This window comes from Lichenostomus cassidix, chromosome 12 (assembly GCF_008360975.1).
Source record: "Lichenostomus cassidix isolate B80296 chromosome 12, HeHo_3.0, whole genome shotgun sequence".
Taxonomy (NCBI): Eukaryota; Metazoa; Chordata; class Aves; order Passeriformes; family Meliphagidae; genus Lichenostomus; species Lichenostomus cassidix.
In genome coordinates, this window is record NC_139493.1 from 4,514,966 (window position 1) to 4,537,188 (window position 22,223).

General features: G+C 47.9%; 1 protein-coding gene across 4 annotated transcripts in view; it reads left to right on the forward strand.

Annotated features, from left to right (window-relative positions):
- Nucleotides 1-22,223, forward strand: part of FRMD4B (FERM domain containing 4B) — a 120,215-nt gene that overhangs the window by 24,255 nt on the left and 73,737 nt on the right. Inside the window, exon 1 of one of the 4 annotated variants that reach the window (XM_085072320.1) lies at nucleotides 7,067-7,264. The exons of 2 other annotated variants lie outside the window; for them this stretch is intronic. Coding sequence is in view for 1 of the 2 variants with exons in the window: in XM_085072318.1 (XP_084928444.1) it covers nucleotides 20,119-20,280 (162 nt within the window). In the remaining variant the exon portion in view is untranslated. Of the gene's footprint in view, nucleotides 1-7,066; nucleotides 7,265-20,028; nucleotides 20,281-22,223 lie in introns of those variants that run through there. One more of the 4 variants, XM_085072318.1, reaches the window with a different exon arrangement.

Here is a 22,223-nt window from a genome sequence, read left to right on the forward strand (position 1 = left end):
CTTAAGCTTTGAAAGAATTCTTCCAAGATCCTTTTCTTTTACCATACCTGTCCCAGAAAACGAGCAGAACCTACAGCTGACTTTTTTTGATATTAGAACTAATATTTTGCACTTGATATGCACTTTATAACGTGTCTGGTTTTTTTTTCCTTGCCATCTTCTTCTAGATTGTATCATGTGTAATGGTCCATACTAAAGGCAAATAAACTTCCCTAGGTGGTGAAGGGAATAGATGTTTTTCCAGGCTGAATTCAGCTGCAGCTGTGTAGGACAGCACTTGTGAAGAGTGGCTCAGCAGTGTCATTCAGGGTGCAGAGATCACTCAGGCCAAGGAATGACAGAAGCCACATCCATTCATTCCTCCTCACTGCTGCCTAAACCCACTGCCCACGCTGGCTGGTACTTGGCCTCTCCCTAAGGAAAGGGAAAAAGAGCAAACTTGTGAGCTGCAGGCTAAAGCAAACAGATAAGAAGCTTTGAAAACAGATGGGACTGTTTTGAATCAAATCCTGGAAGGGGGAGTGAAAGGCACTGGGGGCTCCTATGCAGGGAGGATGACTCACTGCTGTTGTCATCGAGGTCTCCTCTTACAGGATTAGTGATTACTGCCCGAGAACATCATTTATCAAACCCGAATTGGAGACAGAAGTCTGACCTGGGAGCCTTTAGCTAAGGCACAGGGTGCTGTGTGGTGTTTCCAGCAAGGTGCCCCTGGCTCTTGCTGCAAGGCTCTGGCAGGGAGGATCCTCAGTGTGCTGCAGAGGGTCCTGTCAGGGCTGGAGACTCACCAGCCCTGCTCCTCGGAAAATTACAAGCACTAGGAACCCCATGGGATTCATCAGGGATTCATTTGGCTGGGGCAGAGATGAAGTGAAATTGTTGGATTCGTGTTTGGAGGGCAGAGTTCTTCTCTAATCCTGAAGTGCCTGATGCTGTGGGAAACTGCACTTGGAGTGTGCTGCCAGCTGAACCTCTGCACTGCTCTGTCAAAATATTTTCCTTCCTTTTTCCCCCAGTAACTGTGAGTTTGGGTGGGTGGTACCCTGCAAAGTGGCCCATCGTGGGGCACATATGGATGTGTGTTGTTGAGGGACCCTGCTGCCATCTTCTCACAATTTCTGGTCCTGGGGCAAGCCCCTGCTTTGTCTGATGGGCTTTTAGGAACAGCTTGTCACTTCTGAGTCTTTGCTAGATCTAATCTTGAGCGTAGCCTGAGCTTTTATTTAACTACAAAAGAGCAGAGTGATGCTTTGGTTAGAAGGGTGCCCCCTGATAGAAAAAGAGCTGAAAATTTCTTTTAAAAAAACCCACCAAAACCCCAAAACAAATCACCAAACACCAGCCCTACCTATGGAGGTGTTATGGACCAGAAGAAATGAGGAGTTGTGTGTTAATCTCACCGCTGCTGCACATGTACATGGTTAGGAGACATCCCCTGGAAAATACACCACAGCTCCACAGTAACATGGATTTTCCCTCTCCTGAGGTAATATGGCAAAGGCTCCCAACTGTGCTGTGTATCAGAAGAGCCTCTTGAGAAACTGTGCTCAGCAGCTGGAGCCAAGCCCCTCGCTGCCTTGCGGGGCACTGCAGATTAGTGCTGGTGCAAGATTGGGGCTCTTACCGCAATCTCAGCTCTTTAATTAAAATAACGTGGAACAAAAAGGGAGAATTAGTTAAAAATAACAGCTCTCGGAAGCACAGCTTGTCTTTTTATTAGACTTGTCCTCACTTTCTCCGCTGCTCTGATAAGAAGGATGTTCTCCCTCTGGGACGGAGTGAATAAACCGGGATGAAACTCATTTGTTGGGGCATTATGCGTTAATTAATTTTGAACACTAATCCTGTCCCCATCCACTGTTTCTTTTTTTCCTGGTTTTACACAGCAGAATACAGTTCTGCTCAAGGAGAGGACGGGCAGCTTGTGCTGTGCTGCAGAAAGGGGAAGGTTGTGTTGTCCCCTTGTCCCCAGGGCTGGGGGAGGTTTTGCCTGGCGCCGTGCTGCAGGTCATTTTTGGGGAGGTGGGAGCTTTCCCAGAGCCCATCCAGAATATGGGAAACTTAATATTCACCTCAGGTGATGCCCTGAGGCTCAGCTGCAGCCTCTTGCTGGTGTGGTTCCCCTGAGGGCAGGGTGAAGGGGCTGATCCCATATATCCCATGTGGAGCTGGCACTGCTGGGAGGGACTTTGCCTCCCCAGTGGGTTATGGACCCTGTGGTCCTGCAGGAAAGCACCAGGGTCACTGCCAGAAAATGTATTTAACTGAGGAAAAAAAAAATATTATCTTTTTTCTGTACATTTCTCTTTTTAGAATAAACTGAAATAATATTTGAGCCTCTGGACAATATGAGCTGGTTTCTTTTTTTGTACCCAGACTTCTGAGGGAAGACATTCTGGTTTTAAGTGGTCTCTTTAATCTGATGGGAAGTTTGCCATTCAAATGGGGGAAGATGTGGACTCTTTCTTTAATCTTTTTTGATTAAGTAATATTATTTTTTTTCCTATTCTCTGTAGTCCTTTCTCTGGCTCAGCAGTTACTCCTGGCTGCCCCTGCATCCTGCCTATTTAACTTTGCCCATTCTTTCAAGATCAATATGTGCTGCTAAATTACTGAAGTCGGAGAATAAAATAAAAAAGAAAATCCAATATGAGGTTTTGGCATGTAAGTATTGCTTATAAAGCCTTAGGATGGTGTTTAATACAAACCATCTTGCTTTCTCATTTCTAGTGTATACATAAGTGTCCATAAGTGAAAATCCCTGTTCAAGGAAAGGAGCAATAATATTCAGCAATCCTGGAAAAGGGCTAATTCTTCATTCTGTCCAAGTTTCTAAGCTACTGCAGGTGTCTGGAGCAGTGACTTCATGTGCTGCCCTGCAGATTCTTTCCCACAGTGGGATTCCTCCAGGCTCACTTTCTAGTAACAGAATGAAGGGTGACCTCTGTCCTGTCATCTTGCTGTGAGTTCAGGTGGATTAAGGGGGACAGACTGGAAAAAATGTGTATGAAACAAATTCCAGCTTGCCAGTGTGCTCTTAGAATACACAGAGCAGGAAAACATTCATTAAGTAGTGGCTGTGGACAAGACTGATTTCTCATGGGGGAATTCTTGGATACAGGGTGTTTTACTCCTTAAAGCAAGGGGATATTTAGAATCTGACATTTGGGGTCTGGGTATGGAATTGGGACTGTGATGGCCTCAAAGAGCTGAGAGCAGCTTATAAAACAAGGAGGAAAATTGTCCCCTTCTTAGAAATCAATGTTCTTTTCTGCGGTGTATTTTAAATTATGTCCCTTTCTAGTCTGAGAGCAATTTGCTTCTACCAGAGATCAATTTGTGAAGACTTTTATCTATAATAAAACTGAATTTGGTTGGTTAGGACATGGAGCAGAACTGACTGAAGGGCAGGAAGATGGGATCATCCATGGGGCTGTGCTGGGTTCAAACCCTTCCAGAACCATCTGTTGGCACTGGAGGGACTGATCCAGCCTGGAAAGGCTCCAGGAAGCTTTGGATCAGGTTGCTGGTCCCTCCCATAAATAACATTCCATCAGAAAAGGGTCCCTGGGGAATATTTGATCTGTTTAACTATTGATCCTAGCTAATCAGTCCTAGTGGAGGTTGTTAAATCCTGGTGAAGACTTACACTGTCTCCCTTCAATCCCTGTTCCCATGACATTTCTAATAGGATAAGATCTTGTTGCCATACAGAGGCAATTACACCATGGTAAGCATTTACCATAACAATAAATACCTGAAATGCAGAGTAGATCTCCCATCATTGGGGTTTAGATCTCACTGTTTCTGGCATGAAGGAATGTAGTGGGTGAGGTCCTGGGTAGTTCCATGGGAAAGGGGAACTCTCCTGTGGTGCTGTTGGTTGATTGATTTGTATTTGCCTGATACAAGCAAGAAAACAAAATTATGGCCTGCATTGTGTGTGTGTGAATTGCTGGGATTTTTAAATGAATTGCTGTTTTTTCTGCTCTGTGAGAAGCCAAGTAACTCTTTGCCTTTCTTTCCTGGAGTTGTGGAGACAAATTTAGAGGTTCTGTTGAAAAACCTGCATTGTTCACTAAATATTGGCACTTTTGTGGGGAAAACTATCAGAAGTGGGGTTGAATGTTGGAGGTGGTGAGAGGATTTGAGCAGTCAGGGCATCAGGAGCAAGGAATGATCCTCTGAGAGTTCCAGCCCATGCCTGAGCCACACCACATACAGAACAGGGCTAAAAAGGTTTTTTATTTGTCCCTTTTCACATTATCAGTCCTGAAACCCCACTGTGAGGTTGATCTGTTTCTCTGGGAGGCTGAGGCTCTGTGCTGCAGAGGTTCAGGGTGTGGGAGCTGTGTTCTGGCTGCCCTCTAGTGAGGCTCTGCCCGGGATAAATCCCTGTGGAGAGCCGGGCAGGGATCGCTGCTCTCCATCCACAGCCTGGCAAAGTTTGTGATTGCTGTAATCCTTTTAACCTCAGCCTGATGATGCTCTGCCTTCCCGGTGGGAATCTGAGCCCTGATGGATTAGTGGGTGTGAATTGAGATGGAGGGTAAGTTTGGCTTTCCTGAAGAGCATCACCTCTGCAGGTGCCTGTGGGGATGTGGTATCTGTAGGATAAAATTTAATAAGATTGTGGGGTGGCTTTTAATGACTTCAGGAGTGCGTTGGGGACAGGAGCAGTGTGTGCCCTGCTCCTCCCAGCCATGGGACAGGCTCTGGGTACCACAGTGGGCTGCCATCCCTCTGTGCCAGCCACTCCATTTCAGCACTGGGAAAGGTTTTGCTTTGCATCCATAGGGCTGGAACACTTCTTGGTGGGCTTTTTTATACTGTATTTCTCTGGCTGCTTGTGTATTGTAGTAATATTGTAGTGTGGGGAGGGTTGAAACTGGTGCAAGTCCTGCCTGCTGCCACCATCATCACTGTGACCACTAGGATTTAAAATGCAATTTTTGAGATGAGGTTGCCAACCCTGAGGCCCAGAGGCTGCCCAAGCAGCTTCCCCAAGCTTGGCTTTTATGCACGAGGAGCCCCAAAACTGTGAGCAAAGCATGCTGCAGCTGCCGAGGAGAAAAGAAAAGCAGGGAGAGCAGGAGATGTTGGCAGTGCTGGATGGTTTCAGTGCTGGAGCTGCCCTTTCCAAGAGCAGGTGTGGGGATGCAGGAGGGGAATCACAGCAGAATCCACCCAGGAGGGGAATTGGATGGATTCCTTGCACAAGGGCAGGCTTGAAACAGTCGCCAGTGCCCTGGGCCATGGAAAGACCGGTCCTGCAGCAGCAAAGTGCTGCTGCTTTTTGGGGATACCCAGGCGTGGAGGGGGGAGATTGGGTAAACAGGGCTAGAAGAGCTTACTCAGGATGTGTTTGTTTAAAGGATCTGCTTCAGCCTGACTCCTGTAATTAGGTAACAAGTATATTTCTGCTCCTTGGAAACACTTCATTCATTAGCCTAATGGAGGGAAGGATTATGCAGAGATGAAGGTAAAAGATGCCAGCCAAGGAGGGGTTTGCATCTGGAGTGAACCAAGGCTGCAGCAGGAGCAGCTGCTGGGCTGGGGACACAGGGATGTTACCAGGGAACTGTGCTGTGGTTCAGCCTGCACCAGGCTCTTGGCTTTATACTTGGTGTTTTCTAGTCCATGTCTGCTCTCACAGGCTGGGATGAGGAGGTTGTTCTGTGTGACTGTGGGTAAAAATCGGGAAAAATGTTTCCATTTAGGATGCATGAGATTTCTGCAAGGGAAAATAGATATTCTGCCTTGCAGTGTCCCATAAAGACACAGCAAAAATAGTGAAGTAATGAAAAGGGTGAAATCCATAAATGGTGTATAAAACTGAGGATGAGCAAAGGCTGGAGATCTGTGGGTATGAATTGATTAGGCTTTTCTCAGCAAAGCATTCCAATAATATGCCAGGAGTGCACTCGTGCAGAGATGCTTTAAGATATTTAAATCCTGAATGTCAGAATCTCCAAGTGGAATTCTGGATGCTGTGGGCAAGGCAGTGGCTCCTTTGGGGTGCTGGTTTTACACACATCCTCGAGGATGCTCAGTGAAGCAGCTGAATCTCTCCCCAAGCAGCAGCAGGTCTCTGCTAGAGAGCAGAAATGCAGGAAAGCACAGGCACTAACAGTGCTGCAGTGATGAAGAATGAGGTGCCCAATGATTTCTCCCTAGGAAGTAATTTCACTGGGAGAAAGGAGGAAAAGCATCCTGAGATCTGAGCTCCTTGGGGCTCTCCCGGAGAACTGAAGTGAGGTTGTGTTTCTGATGGCATCAAGGGAGAATCCCACAGCCACAGGTGGGCCAGTGGCTCCTGTGCCAGGCTGGCTCAGCTTGGGATCAGCCTTTGCCTTGGCTCTGTGCTGCCTCAGAGCTGTGTGTTGTGGTGCATTTGTGTGCTGCATCCCGTAGGCAGCAAAACAGCTACTGAGACCTGCAGCCGTGGGAGTCGAGATATTCAAGGTATATAAGAGTATAACAGGTTGTACTTCCAGATCAGCTGGACCTTTTTGAAGCATGGATGGATCCTCTCCTTTCCTTCCATGGGAGATGGGGGCTGCTTGTTTGTAAAGTGATGCTGGTGGCCTTGATTTCTATTCTGTGAGATAGATGGGGCTGGAGGGAAGAGAAGTGGAAACAAGATTCACCTAAACAATAAAATTAGGGCTCTAGAAGAGGAGGTGCATATATGAAAAAAAAAATCTGGGAGGAGAAGGAAGGCTTTGTTTTGCTCCAACTTTGGCATTGAAGTTCCAGGTCTTGTTTTGTCCTTATTTCACTCATCAAACATCCTCTTTGAAAGCACTCAGGTGAAAGTCTCAAATCCTACGAAACCACTTTTTTTTTTTTTTTTTCCCCTCCCAAGCCGGGGCAGGAGCAAACACATGACTTAAACACCTCCTGTGCCGAGCTGGCCTTCAGCAGAAGCAGCAACAGGCTGAACCAGTTTGCTCCTTGCTTTCGTCTCCTGACAGGCGCTCTCTTGTCCCGGCTGCCCTGGGAGGTGCTTGGCTGATTCTCCTGGTGCTGCAGGAATTCCCCTGCCTGCAGCCACCAGCTCAGAGTGCAGTGGTGTGTGGCCAGCAGCCTTTGGCCAGCGCTAGCCCCACGGACTGCCCCAGTGTGCAGAAGAGCCAGGCTGAGGTTGGGGACTGAGTGGAGTGTCCGGATACAGTTAAAGGAGAGTTTTATGGCGTGTGGCAGAGGGTGAGGTGTGCAAGCTGCTTTTCCTTCCAGAAGGTGCCTGTCTCCTGAGTCTCAGGTGAGAGGAGCTTGTTGCTTGGGTTGGCAGGTTGAGTGAAGCTGGGAGATGCAGATGTTACTGCTTTATGAGTTGGGGGGATGTCCCTGTGGGTGGTGGGGGTGCTGCTGGAGCTTGGGTCAGAAGTGACAGAGCATGAAGGGTAATTCAGAGGGCTCTCCCAAGTTTATTTGGGGAGTTTATTTTTATTATGAACCTCTCAAGTTTGTATTTATGGGTGTTGCTCATGGCAGACCTCCTCCTGGTGTGGTTTCCTGGTGGGTCAGCCATCCATTTTGGCCATGATGTTGACCATGGGTGTTGAGGGAATGGAGGTTTGACCATGCAGGAATGCTGTCCTGGCTCTGGCCAGGTGCTGCAGCCTGTCCAGAACATCACAGCCCCAAAATGATAGCTGCTGCTGGAGCTGTGGTGGGCTCTGTTCCCTCACTGAGCTCAGAGCCCCACCAGCTGCTCCACAGGCAGAACAGCAGCAATTTGGGCTGAGCTGGGGTGTGAGTTTTGCTGCTGCCAGCTCTGTCCTTCAGCTCAAGGGAGCTGCAGATGGGGCAGCCCTGGGAAAGCTCTGCACCCCAACACTGGGGCTGAAGAAATGCTGATTGAATCACAGCTCTGATCATGGCAAGGGCAGTTTTCAAGTCTGCTTTACATCCCAAGTGGGGCAGGGAGAGGGAAGCAATGGGAATATTTCTTTTAGGAAGCCATTTCAGCCCCTCTTATCCATCTATTTAATTCAGGCACCCCCTAAATCCCCCCTGGGATCAGTCACCTCTGGGGTCTGCTCTGTCCTGAGCTCCCTGCAGCTTTGCTTGCTGTTTGAGATCTGCCTGAAACCAATACCCACGAGAAGCTGGAAGCTGACTGACTGATGTCTGAGGCTTCCACAAGTGCTTGTGTACAAGTCCCTTTCTTTTCAATCTGAAGATGTGCAACTCTTGGCTGCTTTTCTCCTTCCACTCTACCATAGTGGAAAAATTTGCAGCAACCCTCAGAATATTTAGAAGAGAAATTGCTGATCTGAATGTGCTCTGGCACAAGGCACAAACAGCTGGAAAATGTGCCTTCCCCTGCAATATTTCAAGGATGTGTAGCATCATCAAGGGCTATTCACTGGAGCTGGCACTGTGAGCCTGTGCTGTATGACAGAAAATAAATGTTCTGTCCCCACCTTTGAGTAGGTTATGTCCCAAATATGTAGTGGGCAGGTGACAGATCCCTTTCTCTTGTGATAGATGCTCTGCCCAACAGCTCAGCTCTGCCTTGGAAGGGCTCTGGGAGTAAATCCCTGCGATGGAAGCTGGCAGCAAGCATATTGAGGAACAGATGGTGCTGTGCTACAATTTTACCTGCTGTAAGGCCAATGCATCACTCAGCAATACAGAAACAAGAATTGTATTCCAGTGGCTGCTGTGTTCTTGCTGGGGGGAGGGATTGTTTGATTTAACGTTCAGCAGGGGAAGGGGAAAGGATGTTACATGTAGCTGTTTTTATGTTTTTATTTTTTTTAACTCCCTGAGGATTTGAAGATGTAGATTTGTTTTCGAACCCCAGGATTTATTTTCCCCTTCTGTGTGAATTCTAGCCGTGGGTTAGTTGTGTGCTGGAGGGGCTTGCTGTTTGTGCAGAAAGAACACATGTCCTCATGTCCTGCCAATGCCACTGAGTGCCTGGGGAGGGTGGGAAGGACAGGGAGGGACAGTCCCCTCTCTCTGTGCCCATGAGGAGCATAATATTGTCTCTGCAGGCAGCCTGTAGGACATTGGAGCCCCTTTCAGCTTACAGCAGTGCTTTTTTTACTCTCCAAAGCCCTAGTCCTGGAGTGTTTCCCACCCAAAGGCTGCTACCTGCCTTGAGGAACAGGAGGATGAGGCAGCAGTGAATGAAACTGGATGTAGCAGGGAGCAGTCAGCAGCAGCTGGAAGCTCTTCCTTCTGATGCAGAGCAGTGGGAAGAGGAGGATCAGGTGCTCTGGTTTCTCTGGGCTCCATGTCCCCTGTCCCCTTCCAACCACGTGCACAGGATGGGAGCAGAGTTCCTGGGAAGCATCCTCCAGGAGCAGCTGGGCAGGACAGACTGGCCTGCTCAGGCAGGCAAAGGGCCTTTTGTGCTACAATTTTGACCATTAATGTGAATGAGAACAGCAGACTTAAAAAAGAAAAAATAAAGCCAGTTTGATCCTCTGACCTCCAAAATTGCCCAATATGAGCACCCCAGCTCTGCTTCCAAGCATCCTCTTCCTGCTCCAAATGGCTTCCTTTCCCTGGCTGAGTTCTCATCTCCTCTCCAAGGAGGAAGGGAAAAATGCATTATAATTCTGCAGTCTTGGCAAATGAGGAATCACACCCATGAAAACAAATACCCGTTAATTAGGACCATGAAAGGCTGATTGAATCACAGCTCTGATAATGGCAAGGGCAGTTTTCAAGTCTGCTTTACATCCCAAGAGGGGTGGGGAGAGGGAAGCAATGGGAATTTTTCTTTTAGGAAGCCATTTCGGCCCTTCTTATCCATCTATTTAAATATTTCTCTGCCAACAGGTACTGCTCAGTTCCTGCATTGTTTCCATTTGAAGTGCAAGGGGGAGACAGAAGTTATTGCCTGGGATAATTGTTAGCAAATGCAGAGTTCTCATTTGTGGCCATTACAGCAGGAATAACTTTTTCAAGTGCATGAATGGTCTCAGATTGACCCCCATTGGGGAGTTCAGGCTGTTGCAGGAGGGCCAGAAGTGAGATTAGGAAACTGTGGGGAGCCTGGCTGGGCTAAAGCTCCACTCTCAGCATGTCTGTTCTGCTTCCCTTTTTCCAAGGTGATGAGGGAAAAGTTTAAGGAGTTAAAAAGCAGAACAAAACATTGGATCCGAACAATATTGAGTTTGAACAGTTTGTTTTATCAACAGTCCTTTGGCAAAATGGGCTTTCCCATCACCTTTCCCCTTTTGTTCTCCCCAGTTAGCTACAAAATGAGTGACTGAGTAGTGGGCTGAGGTAACACCTCCACCCCTGCACCTTGGAAACACTGGGATAATAGGTTGGACAGCTTTTCCCGCTGGATCTGTGGCCACCAGCTGTGGGGACAGATGTGCTGGCCGGGGGGGCTGTGAGAATGGGCTGAGGTGTGGGTGAGCCTCACCTGGCAGGGACAGAGCTCCCTGCCCAACACCTCACCCTGTTTCCCGCAGGGGTGAGGTCCTGGTGACCTCAGTGGGCTGATTCAGCAAGGGCCACAGCCACCGTGGCCATCCCAGCCATCCCCTCCGCCTTTCCCTCCCGCTTCCTTTCTCATTGTTTGTGACATTTCCCAACGTCACTGCTCCCACCCTGCGGGAGTATCCCTCCCATCTCATACTGCTGCTGCCGTCAGGACTTTTGGTGATATTTTTTTTTTTTTTTTCTAAAAAGGGAGGGAAAATTGGATCAGAGCTCCTTGCTTTTGAAGGAGATTTACTTGGCTTGAACGTGAAAAATGTGTTGTCTTGACTTGACCTGTCTTGGTGAGAGGAGCTTGGGATTTCTGTAGTATCAGTGCAGATTTCTTGTCCAGCTACTGAAAGCTCCAGGGCAAACACAAGGGTGACAACTGCAGTAGGACTGACCTGTGTGGTGGCTCTGGAAGAGAACCCTTGAGTAGCACAGAAAGTTATGGGTCAGGCTTTTAGTGCAGATGTTGAAGGTAATGGATTCATGACCTGTGTGTGTGTTCCTGTACTCCTGGGGCTGGGTAGAAAAAAATCTGGTTTTATATATATATAGGTAGGTAGATAGATATAGATGATATAGATATAGATATAGATAGATATGGATATAGATAGATATATCTATAATTTGAAAAAATATAATTTTGGATGGTTTGAATAGCTAATGACTGCAAAACGCGCGCTGGGGCTGAGAAGAACAGAGCAGCAGTGGCAGGAGGAGCTGCAGGAGGTGCAGAGTCCCCCCTGGGGGGGCTGTGTTTGTTGGTGGGGCAGCACTTGGGGCTCCTGAGGCATTCCCGGCCTCCCCAGGAGCCCATTGAGGGCAGCTGGAGGCTTTCCACTGATTTCAATGGGCTTTGGATGGAGCCCATGGCATGCTGGTTGTTTGTTTTGGACGCCTTCTGAGGATGAAAACATCCTTTCAGTGGCTGCTCTTTCTCCTTCTCCTCTGGATCAGCTGCTGCTTGCACCCCGCAGCCACGATGTGACCCCTCTCTGGGAAAATGCCAATGCTCAACTTGTTTCCTTCTCCACAGGAAAACACCCAGAAACCCAGAATCAGTGAATATCATACTTACCTTCGAGAGATGCTTTACACCAGAGCTCATCTGGTCTAACAACAAAACATCCCCACCTGCCTCCTTTCAAATTATAGATGGTTATTGCCCATTTATTTGTCCAGAGCTGGTAAATGAGCACTGTACAGGTACTTTGTTAATAAAATGAGGCACTAATTGTTGTAGCAACAGATGAGACATTGTGAAATGTTGTTTTTGTGTTTCCTAGCTTGAGAAGCATAATTGCAGCAGACCTGTGCTTACACAAAACATCAGTCCTTAGCACCAAAAGTGCTGGCAATTTGTTATATAGACTTACAGTACCAATTTATTTTGCCTCTTCTATTTATCAGTGCTCTCTCTTTCCACTGCTTGGTGATTCTCCCCTGGCAGAAACTGTCTGGGAAAATACACAGCTCTGTCTCGAAAGGATCTGAACTTACCTCACCTGTGGCAGGTGCAGCGAGATCTGTTGTCTTCAGGTTGTGCAGGATCAATTCCCAGATAAAAATGCCAGCAGGACCATTCTCATGAGCATGCTGGAGTGGTGGGGCTGGACCTTGGGGACATGGAGTGAGTGCTGGTGGCCCTGGGAGAGCATCAGCTGCTGCCCTCATCCCTGCCAGGGAGGTGGGTTACTTTAAATAAGCATTTTGATGGAATGCTTTTATCAGAATTAGTGCTCTGGTGTGCCAAATGCTGAATGGGCACAGAAATGAATCCTGCTCTGCTGGGTTTGTGGCCTGGAACTGGGGATAGGGAGAAGCACAAAGACACCCAAGATGTCATCTAGGTTCATGTTTGATGGGATGCAGTGATCTAAACTCTCATATGAGCAGTACATGGGCAAGGGCAAGTCCTTTCATAGGTGCACACCTTTCCTGGGCTGGGCATGACCCATGAAGTCTAATCAAGGGCAGAGCATTGCTGTGAGTCATGACTTTTCTGCAGGCTACAGCATCCCGAGTTACTCATCCTAAGAGAATGAATGCACTGAGGATATAATTATAAGAGCTAGATATCACTTATTCTCACTCTTTAAAAGATTCTTGTCAGGAAACTGGTAGGTTTGGGTTCTTATTTTTGCCTCTGTGTCCTTATATATCATGTGAAATGCTGAAACTTTACTATCTCATTTATGCTTCCTCTTACAGAGCCATAGATCTCTGACCAGTATTTAGGTTATGTAGTAATTCTGCCCCATTTGCCACAGATTAACGAGGCTATAAAACAATCATAAAGCTGGGGCAGCCGTGGCTTTTCACGCTCCTCACGTACTTCCATCTACTGTGAAATACTTCATCCAGAAGTAATTACCTGGCTTCTCCAGGCTCCCTTTAATACTCCTTGACGACTCCAAATGAAGGAGACGCTGCCCCATTTTTGCCTGGGACATTAGCAGGGCAGTGGCAGCATCCATCCCGGACCAGTGCCTGAGGGAAGCTGAGCAGGTGTGGCACCTGTTGGGGAGCACAGTGTCCATCTGAGTGACCAGAGCTGGGCAAGAAACCCTCCTGCTGCCGGGCAGGTGTGGGACAAACCGGTGAGGCTGGATGTGTCACCTGCCTGGAACTCCAGCCCTTAGCTCTCCAGACTTTGAAGCTCTGATAAGACCCTGAAGCATTTCATGGCTCCAGTAAAGTGATGGACAGGAGAGTCCAGCCACAGAGAGGGATTTGGCATTGCTCCAGCTGCTGGGAAGCTGCAGCAGGTCTGGGTGGGAGGTGAAGGGACTCTACTGACTCACCTGAATAATTGGGCACAAGAGGTAGAAATGTTGTCAGCATGGTGTGTCAGTGCACAGAAGCTCTTACAGTTCTGCCTCCAAAACTAGGATGCTGAAAGTATTTTGTGCACTTTATTACAGCCCTGCCAGTTGGGGTGAGATGGAGGTATGAGACTGCTGAGATTGGAGGTGTAGAGAGTAAACCTGTGTTTGTCTCTTCCTGTAATTTATTTTCAGGGAGTGTGACAGCTACTTGTCTTTCTGCTCTGCAGGGTCTCAGTCTCTCTTTGGAGGGTCTGTGTCCTCTCTCAAGCTTGGGGATCATCTCTGAGGGCTGGTTATTGGGGTAGGAGGCACAGCACAGCCTGCATGGGAGTGAGAGTGACCTGCTGCTGGGCTGGGACCTAGCTGGGAAGCAGTGAGGTGAAATCAGCACCTTTGGGAAGGTGAAATCAGCAGCTTGGAGAGAAACTGCCTTTTCTACCACAGCTTCCAAAGGCAGCAACAGCCTCTCTCCCCTATGCCATCACTTCCCATGGATGCTTCCCAGACAGATAGCCCTGAGCTGGGGGTCGGGGTGTCCTCCCTCTGGCAGGGCTGAATCATTTCCCCCAGCAGCTCAGTCCCAGGGAGGCTCTGGGTGAAGCCCTCTCTGTGAAGGCAGCACTGCTGCTCTCCCTGGAGCTCTGAGGATGCTCCACATTTCCACCCTGTGCTCTTTGATCTCTCGTTTCCTCCAGATGTGACTTGGGAGTAGCACCAAGTGCAGGATGATTTCCCATGGCACCGGTGATGACTCTCCCCTCCTGATGAAGTTTTCCTTGAGGAGGAAGCCCTTCCCACGAGGCAGAGAACAAGAGGGTGGTTTTCCAGGCTCCTGCCCCATCCTGGAGCAGGGAAGGCAGTGTCACATCCTGTACTGTCCCTGGGCAGGTCTCTGTGCCCAGAGGGGTGCAGAGAGTGGTGCTGGTCACTGGGTAGATGTCAGCCTCCCTGCAAGTCCCCATCCTGCTCTGCTGGTCATCACCCATGCTGCTGAGAAAGGACATAAATGTGTAGTTGGAAAGCACTCACAGACTGTTTCGAGTGATAAAAACAAATCCTCTTCCAGCTGGAGATCAAGTTTTTTTCTCCCATTTCCTCATCCTTCTTTTCCCACAACTCTGGGATGGTGTGTCCCTTTATTGTGCATTTTTTTGGTGCAAACTGACTTTGAGGCTGGAAACTTGTCCCACCTTAGAAATCCAGGTTTATACAAATTTAAATACAAATTGTATGCAGGTATATATTAACAGTGACCTGCATTAGAAGTCCTGCTCTCTGCTGCCAAACCTCACGTAGGCTCCTTGAACATCCCCCACCTGATTGTGTGTGTTTTGGGCACGTGAGGTTTCACTGAAGCCAAATTACAGCCCTGCTGCAGTGGCCCTAGGGTGCTGGAGGAACTAGGTTTGTGTTCTGAGAACTGGGTGATGCTGTTCTTTTGGTGATAGCGTGGTAGTGCAAGATGATAAAGCCTGACTTGTGAAACTGGAGCATCTGCTACTTGTTTTGAACCTGACCTGATTTTGGAGTTGTAGGTATGGCAGGTATGAAATTTGCTGTTTGAGGAATCAGACAGCAGCTGCTTAATCATTTATAAAGTTAAAAGACTGTGGCACTTCATTTCTGATGTGAAGTGCTAATTAGTTTACTATGGGATCCAGGCTGCAGGAAATTCGTGTTTCTGGCACAGTGGCTGTTCATCTTTAAAAATGTGTTTGTCACAGTGTTATGTTTATGTCATTAGTGTAGAGCAATATAGTACAGCCCAGGCTCTGTGAGAGGAGGGAAAACATCAGCACCTCATTTGGAAAGATGTAAAGCTGCTGTTAAATAAGCTTATTAGAGGCTGTGCCTCATCCAGAGAGGAGAGCATTAGGTACCATCTCCCTAATGTGGATCATTTTGGGTGTAGTTTTGTGACTTTCAGCTACATCAGGCACTTGATGTTGGTGCAGCTCAGTGGGTAAAAAGCTGGGAATTGAAGTTCCTGGTGTAGAACCTGATAAATAAATACCTACACTGGATGCTGTTGTTTTAAAGGAGAGTAGCATGGCCCTTTCATTCCTTCTAAATTAAAGTTTGATAACGTGAATGACAGTAAATAAATCTTTGTGGAATTGTAGAATTAATTTCTGAGAGGTCCCCAGATTTGTGCTAATACAAAGGATTAAGTAGTTAGTTAGAAGCACATTATAGCTATTTTTAAATATACTCTCAAGGAACCCAATTGATTTGCAAACACTTTTACCAGAAGTTGAATCTTGGTTCAAAAGCTCTTGATCAGGGCAGGTTGGATTACAGATTTATCCTGTGCACTGGTGCTGCTGCTTAAGCATCTTATGTATTGAGAGGTTAGAACATCAAAGAGAGAGTGCCCAATGTCTGCATTTCACTTTGTATTTAAGTTGGTAATTAAGGGCCAGAGTGTAGCAAAACCGATTTTTGAAAAGTCACTTCATCTTTATTTGGGGTTAATTGCATTAATGCTCCCAGCTTGACAGGCTTGGTTCATGACAGGAATTTAAAAAATAAAGTTGTGGGGGATATGCAGCCTTCAGCATTGTCTGAAAGTCCTAATTCCCAAGTAATCCTGTTGTTCATGCTCATGAAACCCCCTATAAAACAGCACCTTTAAGCAATGCTTAAATTTGTCTTTAAAGGAAGTGTAACTGTGTGCTGTAGGCTTCTAACTTGAGCAAAATGGGAAGATTTTGATGCAAATCTGCACAGATTTGTACAGAAAGGAGAAACATGTCTGGGTGGAGTGGGATGAAGTGGGATTGCAGCTGGTTCCTGATGGGAATTCAGAGGACAACGATTGGCTACAATCACGTGTAGTCAATATAAATGCAAATTATGGATTAAAGCATGTTTTAAAGCTCTGGTTAGGACAGCAAGCCTGCAGAATTAGGCATTTTGTGCATCTGCACAATAACTCACCTTTCATTGTGGAAGGTTCAGAGACCTAAAATGATCAAAGCTTTAATTTCATTAGCTATCACTCAGGACTTGGTGTGTGTGTGTGTCCTTTCCTGTATGCCTAATCAAAAGACCTATCTAGGAGCAATACTGTATTGTAGATTTAAAAGCAGATTGATGCTCTTTTCCTCTGGCCTCACAGGCAGATGAATTCTCTGTTCATGTGAACTTCATATCACTGACTTTGAAAAGAGGAGCAGGAATTCAGCTAAGCCTTGTTCCATTAATTTTGGCATAGGAGATAACAGAAAGAAGCCTGGGAATCCACTCGGGATCATTTTTTCCTATTGTGTTGGTAGCAAACCTTTGTTCTTTCTATTACTCATTATTCTGGATCTACAGTCAATAATATGGGGAGAAGCATGAGTCTGCCACACGTCAGGTTTTCTGTTGCCTTTTCAAGTGGCATTCTCCTCAGATCACTGTTGTGTAGGCTCATTCCTTATCAGCACTGAGTGCTGTGCTGTTCATATGACTGCACATCAAACAGATCTGCAGTAGCTGTCTCTTGTGTTCCCCTGACAGTGGGACATATATCTACAAAGACATTTTCTGAGAGCTCCCTCTCTCTCTCTCCCCCTCCTTTTCCTCACAGAATAGAAATCTGGATGGGGCAGCCTTTGGAAACCACCTGGGTATTTATCCTGCTGGCTTTCCCTAGCTGAATTTTGTTTTCTGTTCTGACTCTAAGGAGCCTGGGTGTTATTTAGGTATTTCAAACCAGCCCTCTTGCAATCAGGTCCTTAAAGTGGAAGTCAATAAAAGGCTAAGACTGACATGAATGGATAATTCATCAGCTGCATATAAACCCCACCAAATTATCCTAAATTGCATTTAGATGCTTTTTGCATCACAAACTTTCTTTGCTGTGTTTTGTTCTGTGGGTGTTTAGCACTATCCAGGTTCAAGGGACAGAGCACCATGTACTTGGGTCAGCTGGGAGGGTGAAGTGTCCAGATGGCACTTGATTCTTACTTCTTTTATCACCTACTTCATCTGTCAAAGGATGAAAAAATGGGTGAAGTTTCTATTCCTGAGACTGGACTAGAAGTCCATGTACTCTGAGTAAGGGTGAGGAAAAGATTCTTGCCTTGCTCCAGCCTACCCATGGAGCTGTAACTGCACTGTAGGAGAAAAAAACCTGCACAAGGTCATGGGAATACTGATGGGAAAAGCAGCTGGAAGCACTGAGGAGAGAAAGCCTCAGTACCTGTGGCTCTGCTTTCTGAGATGGAGCATTTGAGGCAACTGCTGAGGCTCACAGGAACTTATGAAGCATGAGGAATAACTGTGCAGAACATGTAAGTTCAGCGGAAAGATACCATAGATCATAGACCATGAAAAAACATAAAAAAACCCCCAAAAAACTCCCACAAAATCCTTGTGCTCTGTTAAAGGAGAAAATCCTCATCATCCTTATTTTTCAATCTAGTTAGGCAATACTGGGGGGGAAAAAAGGCAAAACAAAAAGTCACTGAGGGCAGCAGGCACAACACAAAATCATGTAAACTTTTCCTAGTGGGTTTGTTGGATTTTCCTGGCACAGGACAGGGCTGTTCCCTGCACTTTTTCTTTAGCTACAAAGCTCCTTTTCTCTCCTTTTAGAAAGGGCACTTGAAAACTGGATTTTTTTATCTCTGTGTTTAAATTTGGGTATGACTTGACCACAGTACACGGATGCCATTGGAGATTTTCCTGGCTGATTCTTCTCCAAAGCAGTGTTCTGTGAGGGAGTGGCAATTCCCCAGTGCCAAGCCTGGCACTGGTACTGGCCCAGGATATTGGAATAACCCTATGGATATTTGTCACCACTCTCTCCCAGTGGAAGAGGGAAACTTTTTCTATGCAGTACATGTGGGATGCTGTCAAAATCCTCTAAACACAGTGGTGGGCAACACTGGAGGAGGAGGAAGAGTTTTTTGTGGCTACAGGTTCTAAAGTAGTTCCATGGATGATAAAATCCTTGGAGTGGGAATATGAATGCTGGATTTCAATAGAAAGCCCAAATCTTTGCTTGTCTCAGGAAGCCATATCCTTGTCTGCTTCAGCTCACCTTGTAGCAGCTGCTTTGAAAAATGGTTGTTGTTTTCCCCACGTGAAAACAAGAACTGGAGGGACTGAAACTCCCTGGCAACAGTGCAGCCAAGGGACACCAGCACCAGGAGGAGCAGGGCTGCTTTCACTCTGTTCTGCACGAAAGGGAAAAGTGTGATCTGGTAGACACAGGTCCAGAGCCTGTCTCCAACAGGCAGGCAGTCATCTGTCTGCAGAATTACATCACCCAGCTGCCTCAGCGGAGCTCCTGCAGCACGGAGAAGGCTGATTAATAAGGAATGAAGTGGGGTTTGTGAATACTTGTGCTGTGCTGTGGGCACACAGGTGTTTTCCTCCTGTGAGCACTGTTTGGGACAGGCAGGCAGTGCCAGCAATGCCATGGGATTTAGCTCTCCCATCTAGCCTGTATGCAAGCTGCTCCTGCCCCTTTCCATTCATTGCATTGCACAGGAGTTTACTCTTGCAGATCAATCTTGCTGATGATTTTAGCCAAAAATCTGCTATTTTAATCGTTTCTTCAGCAAGGTGCTGATGATGGCATGTTGGGCTCCCTGCAGCTTCTGTCCCGAAAAGCTTAGGAAGTGTCAAATCCTCTGAGTGGGGGTCTTAAAAAGAGTAATCATCCCCTTTCTTCCACCCTCCCTTAGCTTGTAATGGGGAAGAGCTCTCGAATTGGGAGCATTAACACTTTCGGCCCCAGAAGGGCAGGGTGCTGCCTAACTGCAAACTGGCTCAAGGCAAGGCTGGAGTCTCTCCTGGGTTATTACTTCAGTGTTTATTTACTGTGAAGTGTTTGTGAAGAGCTTGGCTACAATGCCCGGCTTTGTTTTTCTCATGCAGCAAGTGCTGTGTTAATGGAGTTAGAGTAGAGCAAATCACCTCTTCAGCACGTTTTGGGTGTTTTACCCATACGGTGCAACAACCAAGGGGGAAGCGTTGAACAGAGGGCTGGCTCAGTGCTGTGGGAATTTGCCACAATCAGAGCTGGAAGAGAAGTTTTACTATTTTACTATGCAGGTGGTCAGGCTCTGGCATAAGTTGTGTTCAAAGCCAGGTAGGACGGGACTTGGAGCAGCCTGGTCTAGTGGAAGGTGTTCCTGCCCATGACAGGGGGTGGAACGAGATCGACTTCGAGGTCTCTTCCAAGGTATTCTATGATTCCATTTCTGCAGGACTGATTTCTCCCCCCCCCACCCCCTCCTTTCTCCACTTGCTGGTTCCCAGAAGTGCCTTTTTCAAGTGGGATTTCTAGTGTATAATTTGAGCACGGGCTCAGCCGGGAGAAAACGATGACAGCTTTGTTCCCTGTATAGCAGATAATGAGGTGTTGGAGGCAGATAGCGTTTATTCGTGTGTGGAGCGCCTGCCCAGCTCGCTCAAGTGCGGCAGCGCTGAACGCCGGCGAGCGCCTTCCTCTCCTCCCGCGGCATCTAAATGGGCTTGTTGTCAGCGCACATGGCAAAAGGGTTAAAATTTAATTAGTAAACATAGTGGTAGCTACTGGAGCTTAACAGAGCTTTATATAAGCCGCTAAGGACAAGGCTGCTGTGTGAGCTGCTGGTAGGGCTGAGCTACTGCAGCCGCTGGCTGGGCGTCAGGAGCCGGGGCATGCCTGGGAATCTGCCCAGGAAGCGCCGTGAAAGAGGAGTTTGTTCGAAGGCTTGACCCTGGCTCTGTGCAGCAGCCCTGCCCGCCCTATAAAGCCGGGCAGCCTCATGCCAGCCGTCTGAGCGAGGCAGAGCCGGGCGGGACGGGACGGGACGGGCTCGGCGCGCCCGGCGGAGCGGAGCAGCTCATGGCTTCGGTGTTCATGTGCGGCGTGGAGGACCTGCTGTTCAGCGGCAGCCGCTTCGTGTGGACGGTGACGGTGGCAGCGCTGCGGAGGTGGTACGCGGCCAGGCTGCGGGCGTGCCGGCAGGCGCTGCGAGCCTGGTGTGGCCTCCGCGATGTCTACCAGGTAAAAAAACCCTGCTGCTGGTCCTGGGTTATCCTCGGAACACTGTGATGCGTTCGCTCGCAGAGCTGCTCGCTGCCCGGCGGGGCGGCTGGGATGGAGAGCATCGAGGCAGAGCTGCCAAGGTGCTCGGAGGATCCTGTGCTGGCTCTGAGCTGAGCCCCGTGCTGCTTTCCAAGTGCCGGCTCTGTGCCTGAACTCAGGTCTGGGGGAGGTATTTTCTGTGCCGAATGTGTTTTATCAGTCAGTCTCATGGTGTTTTGGCAGCTGGCTGCCCCCCCCATCACAGCCCCTCGGAGTCCCTCTTGCTGTCACCATCCTTGTGCTCGAGATGTGGGGAGCACAGAGCTCCTCTCTGCCTGTGCACTCGGAGCACGATGCTCCCATGGGAGAGACTGGCTGTGGCTTTTTCTGCTGTTTGTGTCACTGAATAATGGCAGCTTGTAACGTGATAGTCCCTTGCATGGCAGAGAGATTGCTGCTTGGGGGGCTGCAGTGAGTCCTGGAGCAGCAATTGGGGAGCTCCCCTTCCTGCAGGGAGCAAACACAGCCCTGTGCTTGCAGTTAGTGTGGTATCCAGTTGCAGCGAGGGTGGTGTCACTCTTTTTCGGGTCTGTTTTTGCTGGCAGCTATTTATTTCTGCGTGTCTGTATTTCTGTCTCGCATGCGAACTTGTGCTGCGTGCCACTCTCAGTGTCACTGTGTGTGTTTGCCACATTAGGGGGAATATTTCAAAGCAGCCTCTTCCCTCTCCCTGCTGTGTTGCAATACAGAGAATATCACAGGTCAGGGCAAACAGCTCTCCAGAACCATCAGGACGCAACTTCCATGGGAAAGTCATGCTAACAGGACATCTGTGCCTGTTTAATCCTAAAGCGATCTGTTGGTATTTAGCTTTAAGGTAGGCTCAGGAGTGGGAGAGCAGCTTTGCAGTGGTAGAAGTACAAGTGCTTGAATGTGTCTTGGGGGGATGATGGATGTAAACACCCTGTGACGTGTCTGACACAGGTGTCACTGCATATGGATGCATGTATGGATCATGGCTAGTTAGGGAGTGCAGGGGTAAAGGCATCACTGCTCCTCATTTGCCCACCTTTACTGACCTGTAGGAATGTGGTGGGATACAGTCCTGGCTCTCTTCTTCCTCTGTAAATAATATCCAGCTACACCTGTGCTGTGTATATGTTATTTTTGGAGTCCAGCCACCTAAAGAGCATGGAGCTCAGACTGCCTTTCCTCTCCACTTTATCCCCATGGAGGCAAACCCCATCCCTCCAGGGCTGGAATAAAGGCTCGGTGAGGAGCAGCTCTGACAACAGCTGTATTCAGCCTGTTCAGCTGCCATACTCCAATGGCTGGCTTGAAGTGAAAAGAGATTTTTTTCAAAACAAAGTGTGACTGTGTCTCTGCCCAAACTTACTGTGTCCTAGTGGTTGCTTTGTCTTGTCTTTTCTTTATGAAAAGCATCACTGACATGTGTCTGTGTCTGAAAGTGGGGATGTGAAAATGGGTAAAAAGAGATTTGTCCTTCTCATCCTACCAGGCAGCCAGAGGAGTGGACAGGGAATGCCCCTTCCCTCTCTCCTCTGCCCACAGTTTGTCACAGCCAGACTGCTGGGGACATGCAGGGACCTGTTGCTCCCCACTCACTGCTCTGAGGGTTCTCCCTGGGAGGTGAAGCTCTGCAGGAAGAAGGCAACTCTCACATTTTAACATCAGGAATTTGCTAGAGGTAATTTGAGGAGTATTGAAGCAAGATGGCTGAAAGAATGCCCTGCAGCTCTTCCTTGTTGGGTTGTGTAATACTTTGCTTTTTGTGCTGAAGTTTTGGCTCTCAGCTACTCAAACCTCTGGCTGAGTCCAGTGAGTGCAGGACTGAACACACAGCATCAAATGTCACCCAAATATTCAGAGCCCTGCAAGAGGTTGAATGGAATTGGTTTTCT